The following is a 10,656-nucleotide window of genomic DNA, read 5'->3' as shown; positions in this document are numbered from 1 at the left end:
ATACCTGCTGCATTCTTTTTGTGTAGTCTTATGGACAGGCCAGTAGCTTGGGTTCTTTATGTTGAGCTGTTGAGCAGTGATGTAAATAAGATTTGTTATTGTATGTAACTAACAAATATTGTGCAAAGATCTGGAAGAATATACTGTGCTTTCCCCATGAGCACTTGAAAGTGAGAAATGGAAGTCTGTACTGCTCACTTCTAGGCTCAGTGACTAATCAATTAGAGCCTTGGTATTTTCTAGGGACATGAATCCACGGTATATCACATAATTCTCCTGAGACCATGAGTGTGTCCTGTGAGGTGGTGTGCAAATCAACCTGAAAAATTACAAAAATATTGCCAGCAACACTCCAGAAAGCTTGCAGGAAATGCAAACAGCAGGGAAGGGTGTAAAGTCACATCTGCCTGTTTCTGTGCCTGACTCTATACATGGGCTGGGGTTCCCCGTACTTGTTACCGTGGCAACAGTCCACAGCTACATCTCTCCCTGTCTCTTTTCTCTGGCACTTGCCCCTTGCACAGCAGCACCCGATGGGGGAGAATCCAGAGAGTGAAAGAGACCAAACTCCTGGGCTCAGACACAGTCAGGTCCATGGGGAAAGGAAAATTTGTGCAAGGAAGCAAACCCAGGAATTCATTCCCTGCTTTCCTCAGGCAGGTGGCTGTTCATCCATCCCCAGGGGAGCAGGGCTCCATCCCAGGCAATGGTGACTTGGGAACACAAATGCCATCACTTCCAGCATCCCCCCTTCCTGCTCCTCCCCCCACTTCCCAATCTGATTCTTCTTCCACAGGGTCTGGGGCCAAGTCAAGGTCATCTGTCTATGCTGGGGAGGATTAAACAGGGAAACCTTATGAATATGATTGTTTAGCAAAAGATTCTGAAAATATGAAGCCTAGAATAGAAATAGAAATGAGAGCTGGCTTTGAGTCATGGGATACTGAGTGCTATCCAAAGAACAGTAGCCTAGCCAGCTAAAGGAGAATCCCTGATGATGAAACAATGTCCTTCTGCACATAGAGAATCCAAAGGTCAAGCAGCGAGAGAAGAATTTGTAAAGCTTTTAGAGTTTGAAATGTAACACTGTATGGTGTTATAGTAGTTCCTATAGGCTGTATGTAAATTCTTTAGTGGGTGTGTCTCGTAGTGATTGGTTACTGGAATTAGAATATTCGCTATAGAAAAGGATATATTGGATTGTAACAGGAACTTCGCTCTCTCTTGTTCTCCCCACTCTCTCTCTCTCTCTTTTTCTCCCCATTCTCTTAACTCCTTTGTGTTCCCTCTTCCTCCTCTCTTGTTATCCCTACTCTCTCCTAAGCCTCCCTTGTTCTCCCCACTCTCCCTCTCTCTCTTGTTTTCCCCCCTCTCTCTTTTTAACCTTTCTTCTCTTGCTCTCCCTGCTCCACTCTCTCTCCCTCCCTGACCACGTGTTCGCTGTGGATGGTGGTGGACACGGGTCTCTTTGTCTCTTTACCCATATAATAAACAGCAGTTTATACCTCAGCAGCTCTACCCTGGAGAAGTCTCTCACCTCGAGCGAGTGTTTTGTACATCAACATGTCTCAGCTGTGTCTCTCCTGCTTTCTGCTGCTCCCCCAACACCCTCACTAGCGGGGCAGGATGAGGAACAGGAAAGGCCTTGGCTCTGGGCAGGAACAAAAACCTACCCAAATTTCCCCCCCCACCCCTGTTTCCAGCCCAAATCCAAGCCCCACCCCGGAGCAGCCCCTGGGAAGGAAGTTAACTCCCCCCAGCACAAACCAGTCCCCAGTGCCCATCCCCCAGCACCAGGGGCCAACACTGTCAGTGCTGTGCACCCAGCCCTGGCAATGGGGCAGCAGGATGGTTACCATGGCAACCAACTGTAGCAGTGGAATTTTATTATGGTTGCCATGGCACTGACCTTTCAATTGTATTCTGGGATAGTTTCCATGGTGTCGTGGTTTTGAACCAGTAATTAATAAACAAGGGGGAAAAAAGAATTATTATTTTTTTGCTGTGATATATGGATTAAAATAAGAGCAAACCAGGCATAAAACTTAAAAGGAATAAAGAGAAGTTTATTGACAAACTACAAGAATAAGAACACCAGAATAAACTTTTAGAAAAACCTTTTCATTTCTTACTGCTCACTATTCTTTTGTTCACATGACAACAGAGACAAAAACTTTATAATTTTGATGGTTTAAACAGTTCTAATTCTTTTTATAGTCTTTTCCTCAGTTTCTGTAGAGAAAGAGAAGTTCCTTTCTGTTAATTTATGGAGTTTTTCACAAGAAAACTATTTTGTTATAGTTTCTCGTTCTTCTGATATCAGCTGCTCAGAGCTGTTATTATCAGAGCCCACCCCTCCTATTCCACATCACTCTGAAATGTTATAGGTCATTAGTTTGGGGATAGTATTTTTAAGGATAAGTGAGTCAAAGGCAAAAAAGTATTCTTCATCTGCTCCTGTGAGCTTCACTAGAAAAACAGTTTTCTCATTGCCTCTCAAGGCTTCAAATCTCCCAGCACTTCACTATACCACAATTACTCCACTTTTTACTCAAATTTACACTTTGAACACCTTATTCCTCCCCATACTCTATTATGAATTAAAGGAGTTCTTTTCAGGACTTCATTGTCTATTTCCATAGTTTTAACAGAAAGATATTTCAGCTTAATTAAAGCATCTTCTTAATTCTCTACCTTTCTTGAAGTTTTCTTTTCTTTCTTGCCACTAGTAGTTTATAAAGTCTCTTTTCATGTGGATCACTCTCCTTTTCTCTTTCTGGACGAAAAGATTAATCCGCAAGTTTCATCTGGATAAGAAAGAGTTAAAATCTTGCCCAGGCTTTTGTAGATGGTTCTGTGATCTCTGCCGGAGCAGCAGCTGGAGCTGTCTTCGATAGAAGATTCTTCATGGCTGCTCTGCAGTGTGGTTGCTGTCTCAGCCTGCTGCAGGTCCAAAGCTTTTCTTCTTTACTCGGCAGTTTTCTAGTAAATTCTATCACAGCAAAACCTGCAGCTAAGCCAGGAACCGGCCTGGCCCGGCTCAGCCCGGGGCAAGCCCCCGCCGGCCCCCATCTCCCGGCCGGGAGAACGGCAGGCTCAGCCCGGCTCCCCACCCAGGCCGCATGGCCTGGGCAGAGAACGGGAGGCTTGGAGCTCCGCCACCCTTCACAGCCAGGAAACAAAGAGGCACCACAGACTTCTGGGTGTACACTTTAAGGTGGGGTTCACAAGTTGATTCTACTTTTCAATGGCTAAAACTGCTGTCAATTCTCAGCAATGACCGATAATTGGTCAGGAGAAAAGACTCCCAAGAGCCCCCAGCAACTTTAACTTTCTTAAAGGTAAACTAACCTCATGACACATGGCAAATGATTCGTGCAAGCGTCTTACAAAGTCCCTTGCAATTGGTTTATTGATGGTTGCCATGGAAATTGCAGCAATGAGAGGGGTCTCTGTGTAGGTTGTCATGGCAACTGCCATAGCAACTGCCCCAATGCTTGTCATGGCAACCAGCCCTGGGAACAGCACTTGAAATGGTTGTGGTGACAGCCAACCACATCAAAAGGTCTCACTGAAATGTCTGTGGCAACAGTTCCTGGCAATGTATCCATGATGGTTGCCATGACAGCCATCCCAAATGCTGGTTACCATGGAAATAGTCCCTGGCATAGCATTTCCATGGCTGGTTGCCATGGCATTGGGCATCAGCAGTGTGTTTGGCTGACTCTGTAACATCACAGCTCCAGAATTCCATGGCACAAGCCCATAGCAATGGGGTCCTAGTGCTGGTTTCCATGGCAACTGAGCATCACAACTGGTTCATGTGATGCTCAGTTGCCGTGGAAACCAGCACTAGGTTGCTTGCTGTGTACCACACTTAGGAAGGAGTCCTAAGTTGGTAGTTGCTGTGATAACAAGTGTGATTGATAATTGCTGTGTTAACAAGTTCTCGGGGTGGTGGTGGATGCCCCATTCCCATAAACAAGGAAGGTCAGATGGGACAGGGCTCTGAACAACCTGATCTGGTGAAAGATGTGCCTGCTCATTCCAGGGGTGGGTCAGATGAGAGCAGAGCTCTTCCAATCCAAATCCAACTGTGTGGTGAAAAGGGGCTGCTCAGTGGACCTTGCTGGCTGATCCTGGTACCTGATCACCAGAGTCTGCCCTGTCCTATTCAGTATTCTTCAATGTTTGCTCTCTGTGTATTCCCAGTTTCACTCTGTGTGTGTGTGTGCTTGTAAGGACCAAGTGCCTGCTGCTGGTGAGACCTTCTGGTGGGAGTGAGAATTGGGCCCAGGTGTTAGGGTCAGACTGGGGCCATGGGGGTCCTGCCCAGTGGTGTCAGCTGTCAGATTAATCGGCATCCCTCAGAGGATGGAGGTGCCCTGGAGAGCAGAGGGAACACACGGCACCGCTGTCAGCAGGGACATGCTCATACGAAGATGGGCACATTTGGGACCAACAGGCTTAGGCACCCCTGGTTTTCCTCCCTGTAGATGCTCACAACTATCACAAGAGATTGCTAATGATGAGGGCCCACAGTGTCACCGTGTCCACTTGGTTCCATGAGGCCCTGCAGTGTCACAGGGGCTCCTCAGCCCCATGTTTGCAATGGCCATCTGCTTCAACATGGCCCTGCAGTGTCACAATGGCTCCTGGGCACCAAGAGGCTGCACAGATCCCCTTTGTTCCATGACATCCTGCAGTGTCACAATTGTCCCTTGGTTCCATATGCCCCCACAGAGTCACAACTGCCCTTGTGTATGAGGCCTCTTTTACAATGATTACTTGTTTCCACAAGGGCCTGCTGAGAGTCCCCTTGGTTCCACGAGCACCCAGAGTGTCACAATTGCCCTTTGTTTCCATAAGGCCTCACAGTGTCCCACTGGCCCCTTGGTTCCATGGGCCCAACAGAGCCACAATGATTCCCTTGGTTCCACAACTTCCCACAGTGTCACACTGGCCCATTGGTTCCATAAGGATCTGGAGTGTCACACAGGTTTATGGACTTTGTCCTTGCTGCCCCTCATATCCCCCTGCCCCACAAACAGCCCCGAGCCACCCGTGAGGGACAGGCCCTGCTGTGCCAGGCCTGTGCTCAGGGCTTGGCCTTTCTGCTGCCTCCAACCCACCCAGGGCTTGCTCAGCATTGCAGTTCCCTGCTCAGAGCCTTTGGCTCCTGACAATCCTGGCCTCCAGGATCTGCCCTCACCAGTCCCTGGTGAGCCTTTGGCAGTCCCTGCCCTCAGTGGGGCCCATTGATGCTCCAATGGACTTGGAGTTTTGCTTCTGACTCTTTGAGCAGCTTCTTCAACCTTCTCTCAGTGCCTGAGGGTCCTGGACTCAGCCCCAAAATCATTGTGGGACTCATTAAAATACAGGAAACTCTCAGAAGCTCCTTGTATTCTTCCAATTGTCTTCAAGGAGACTTCTGCAGCCCATTGGAGTCAGTTTGGAGTTCTATTAAGAAGAAAGATTTCAAAGTGAACCTCATGACTTCTTTAATCAAGAGAATTTTTCTTTTTCTTTTTAATTTCAGAGAAGAGCTGACAGAAGCATTCCCCAGGTGATCCTGATGCTGAGTGTCTCCTTAGGAGGTCTGGGCACATAGAACAATGAGCCCCTTGAGGGCTAACCCTGTTCTGCCAACATGCTCCTCACCCCCAACCTCACCATGTCTGACATGGCTCACCTGGGACTGACATCCCTGTGCCCTGAAGCAGAACCTTTTCCCCTGAGCTCTGCAGCTCCATGTCCCATTCCACCACATCCCACCTGCTCTCCTCAGGGCTCTGCCTGCACTTTTTGTACACTGGGGTCCCATGGAACCAAGAGGCTGTGGTGACACATCAGGGTCATGTGGATGCAGTGGTCCATTGTGACACTGTGGACCCAAGGAGACCATGGCGACAGCACCAGAACCTCATGGAACCAAGGAGTCCCTGGTGACACAGCAGGGCTGCGTGAAGCCAGTGGTCCACTGTGACACTGCACATCCAAGGAGTTCATTGTGACACTATGGAAGCTCATGGAATGAGGCAGGCCATTGTGACACTGCAGAACTTCATGGAACCAAATATCCAGTGTGACCCAGCAGGACAGTGTACAGGGAATGGCCCAAGTTTGGCTCAAAGCAGCGTCTCCTGACTTGTCACTGTCCTTTGTCCATGAACAGGTCCCCATGTGCAGCCACAGCCAATGTCCAACAGCAGCTCCATCAGCCACTTCCTCCTGCTGGCATTGGCAGACACGCGGCAGCTGCAGCTCCTGCACTTCTGCCTCTTCCTGGGCATCTCCCTGGCTGCCCTCCTGGGCAACGGCCTCATCATCAGCGCCGTAGCCTGCAGCCACCACCTGCACAGCCCCATGTTCTTCTTCCTGCTCAACCTGGCCCTCACTGACCTGGGCTCCATCTGCACCACTGTGCCCAAAGCCATGCACAATTCCCTCTGGGACACCAGAGACATCTCCTATGCAGGATGTGCTGCACAAGTATTTATTCTTGTCTTTTTCATCTCAGCAGAGTGTTCCCTGCTGACCATCATGTGCTATGACCGCTACGTGTCCATCTGCAAACCCCTGCACTACGGGACCCTCCTGGGCAGCAGAGCTTGTGCCCACATGGCAGCAGCTGCCTGGGCCAGTGGCTTTCTCAGTGCTCTCATGCACACGGCCAATACATTTTCCTTGCCTCTCTGCCATGGCAATGCCCTGGGCCAATTCTTCTGTGAGGTACCCCAGATTCTCAAGCTCACCTGCTCCAAATCCTATCTCAGGGAAATTTGGCTTCTTGCTGTTGGTGTGTGTTTAACTTTTAGCTGTTTTGTGTTCATTGTTTTCTCCTATGTGCAGATCTTCAGGGCTGTGCTGAGGATCCCCTCTGAGCAGGGACGGCACAAAGCCTTTTCTACCTGCGTCCCTCACCTGGCCATGGTCTCTCTGTTCATCAGCACAGGCACATTTGCTCACCTGAAGCCTCCCTCTATCACCTCCCCATCCCTGGATCTGGCACTGTCGGTTCTGTACTCGATGGTGCCTCCAGCCCCGAACCCCCTCATCTACAGCCTGAGGAACCAGGACCTCAAGGCTGCAGTGTGGAGACTGATGACTGGATGGTTTCAGAAACATTAAACTGCTGGCCAATTTCTGCAAATCACTTGTAATAAAAGTCATTCTTGATTCTTCTTGTTGGTTTCATTTTGGATGTTTGCTTTGTTTTAATTTTTAGATCTTGTCCAAAATAAAATATCATCGTTTGTGCCATTTCTCATTTTGTTTCTCTCTCCATCTTCCCTTTGGCCACAGACTGTGCCAATGAGTGGCTGTGCTCTTGGTGGCTTTAAAGGAACTAAAGGGTCTCCCAGCAAAGTTTTCTCCAGAGATCTCCCTTTTGTTCCCTTCTCTGGAGCTGCAGCAGCAGTGTCTGTGTGCAGAGCTGGAGCAGATCAGTGCTGGCACAGCAGCTGTGCCCAGGAGCAGCAGCACTTGGTGTTGCCAGTGCTGCTCCCATGTCACTGCCCCGCTGCCCTCCTGTCCCTGGTGTTGCTGCAGGCCCTGAGTGCTCTCGGGGCCGGGCACAGCCCTGGGGGTGGCAGTGCCGGGGCTGCAGCAGGGACAGGCCATGGGCACTGCTGGGGCAGCACTGACACCTCAGGGCAGGGCCTGGGGGCTCCAGGCTCCTTGTCCAAGCTCTCTCAGGAACACGCCCAGGCCAAAGCTCAGCACAGAAAACCCCCGTGAGCAGCCCCAGGGTGGTTGTGGGCAGGCTGGGGGCAAACAGCATGGCTGGGGCTCTGCAAGGTCCCTGGGGGAGACAGGAAGGAGCAGCAGAGCAGGGGCTGATCCATCCCCACTGCTCTAGACACCCCAGGGTCCCAGAGAATCCTCACGGAGCTGCCAACAACATCATCCCTGTGCAGCCCTGGCCTCTCCCCCAGCTCACAGAGGTGCCGCATCCTTGCAGGCACAGACACGGCAGCACTGGCTCAGGAGCCCCTGTTTGCACTGCCCAGAGCAGGCGTCAGCACCCCCATGGTGCTGCTGTGGGGAGATGAACCTGAGGGAGCACAAATGCCATCAGCCCCTGGGGCCAGGAAGCACAGGGCGATGGGAGGGAAACCACTCAGGTTTGTCGTGGCCTCTGAAGTCACAGAGCAAGTTTGTACTCATGAGCTGTGAGTTTCCTGTGCCACTGCAGATGTTGTTGCTCAGAGCCAGGGCTGCCTGGCAGCCACCCCCAGACTGCCCTGAGCATTTCCTTTGCTTCACCCTTGCTTTCTTTACTCTTCCTGCTCCAGATTTCTTCCTATTTCCCACCTCTGTTCCCTGCCCTGCAAACAGCCCATCCCTGTTTGCCCTTTCCTCTCTGGCCCCACTCCCCATTTCAGTTCCTGAGCTGGCACCATGAGAAGGTCCCTCAGGGAGCAGGATCATCCTACAGGTGCTTCAGGAATTGTCTGCAGGGTCCTGCAGTGCCTCGTGCTGCTCCCTTGCCAGAGGCAGCAGAGGCCAGGGGGGCACATCTGGGCTGCTGTGTCTGGCTGTGGGGCTCCCTGTTCTGGGCAATGAGGAGGAGCTGGAAAGGCTCTGCAGGACTGACAGGATGGGTTTTGGGGCCCGTGTGGAGAAGCTGAGGGACCTGGGCTGCTGGAAGTTGCGAAGAGGAGGCCCAGGGCTCATCCTGCACCTGCTCAAAGGGTGGTTTCAGAGAATTACAGAATCAGCAGTGTTGGAAAAGACCTTGGAGATCATCAAGTCCAACTTGTGCCCTGACACCACTTTGTGTCCCCTGAGCCTCCACTTCTCCAGGATGAACAACTCCAGATCTTTCAGCCACTCCTCACAGAACAACTGCTCCAGAGCCTTCAGCAGCCTTTCTCAGGACATACTCCAGCCCTTCCATTTCCTTCCTAAATTGGGGGGCCCAGAACAGGACACAGTACTTGAGGTGCTGCCCAAACAGTGCCAAGCACAGGGGAAGAATCCCTGCCCTGGTCCTGCTGGCCACACTGTTCCTGATCCAGGCCAGGTGCCATTGGCCTCCTTGGCCACCTGGGCACACTGATGGCTCATGCCCAGCCTGCTGTCCATCAGTGCCCCAGGTCCCTTTCTGCCTGCCTGCTGTCCAGCCACTCTGTCCCCAGCCTGGAGCACTGCAGGGGTTGTTGTGGCCAAAGTGCAGGACCCAGCACTTGAACTTGTTAAACCTCACCTTGTTGGGTTTGGCCCCTGGATCCAGCCTGTCCAGGTCCCTGTGCAGAGCCCTCCTACCCTGCAGCACATCAACACTCCCAGCCAACTTGGTGTCACCACGGTTCCATGGGGCCCTAGAGTGTCACAATGGTCTCCATGATTCCATGAGGCCTCCCAGGGTCACAATGTCCCTTTGGTTCCATGGGACCCCTTGGGGTCACAAAGTCGCTTCCATACTTGCCCCCTGCAGTGTCACAATGGCACCTTGGTCTCCCAAGACCCTGCTGTGTCATAGTGAATCCTTGGTTCCATGAGGTCTCACAGTGCAGCAATGCTCTCCTTGGTTCCAAAGTGTCACCATGGCCTCTTGGTCCCAAGGGGCACCACAATATCAAACATGTTTCCTTCATTCCACGAGTCCCTGAGGTGCAACACTTGCCCCTTGCTTCCATGGGGCCCTGCAGTGTCCTTGTGGGCCCATCATGACACTAGGTCTTGCTCTGTCACAATGCTCTGCATGGTTCCACCAGGCCCTGCAGTGTCACAGGGGCCTCTTGGTTCCATGAAGCCTCCGAGTGCCACAAGGAATCCCTTGGTGGTGCAGTGTTACAGTGGAGCCCTGGTTACACAAGATCCTGCAGTGTCACACTTGGTTCCATGGGGCACTACAATGTCACAGGTGTTCCCTTAGTTCCAGGAGTCCCTGCAATGGAACAATGGCCCCGTGATCCCATTGGGGCCCAGGGTCTCACCAGGGTCTCCTTGGTTCCGCAGTGGCCCCTTGGTTCCACAAGGCCCAGCAGTGTCACAGTGGCCTCTGTGGTTCCATGACGACCTCGACTGTCACCATGGACTCCTTGTTTCCATGTAGCCCCACAGGGTCCCAATGGCTCCTTGGCTCTGTGGTGCCATGTGGGACACAGTGTCACTGTGGTCCTCTGAGTTCCACCAGGCCCCGCAGTGTCACAGTGGCCCCTTGCTTCCCCAGGGCCCTGCAGGGTCACAATCATCAGAGAATCAACCAGGCTGGAAAAGGCCTTGCAGACCATCAAGTCCAACCTGTGACCCAACACCACCTTGTCACCCAAACCATGGCACTCAGTGCCACGTCCAGACTTTCCTTAAACACTTCCAGGGACGGTGACTCACCCACATCCCTGGGCAGCCCATTCCAATGCCCAATCATCATTTTTTTGAAGAATATTTCTTAATGTCCAGCCTAAAAGTCTCCTGGTGCAGCTTAAGGCTGTGTCCACTTGTCCTGTGCCTGTTCCCTGGGAAAGAGCCTGACCCCCACGCGGCTGCACCCTCCTGTCAGGGAGTTGTAGAGATTGATGTGGTCTCCCCTGAGCCTCCTTTTCTCCAGGATAAACAACTCCAGCTACCTCAGCTGCTCCTCACAAAACTTGTTCTCCAGAACCCCTCAGGAGCGTTGTTGCCCTTCTCTGGACACGCTCCAACCCC

General features: G+C 51.7%; 1 protein-coding gene across 1 annotated transcript; it reads left to right on the top strand.

Annotated features, from left to right (window-relative positions):
• Nucleotides 1-6,198: 6,198 nt before the first annotated feature.
• On the top strand, nucleotides 6,199-7,131 carry LOC131591001 (olfactory receptor 14A16-like). The gene has a single exon (XM_058861419.1). It carries the CDS (start codon nucleotides 6,199-6,201, stop codon nucleotides 7,129-7,131), a length of 933 nt encoding a protein of 310 aa, XP_058717402.1.
• The last annotated feature ends 3,525 nt before the right edge of the window (nucleotides 7,132-10,656 follow it).

Source organism: Poecile atricapillus, chromosome 36 (genome assembly GCF_030490865.1).
Source record: "Poecile atricapillus isolate bPoeAtr1 chromosome 36, bPoeAtr1.hap1, whole genome shotgun sequence".
In the NCBI taxonomy this organism is placed as follows: Eukaryota; Metazoa; Chordata; class Aves; order Passeriformes; family Paridae; genus Poecile; species Poecile atricapillus.
Note: the sequence above shows the minus strand (reverse complement) of the source record. Positions and strands in the feature narration are given on the sequence as shown.

What these genes read in the sequence shown, in the direction of transcription:
- LOC131591001 (XM_058861419.1), top strand. Translation starts at nt 6,199, where the DNA reads ATGTCCAACAGCAGCTCCATCAGCCACTTCCTCCTGCTGGCATTGGCA.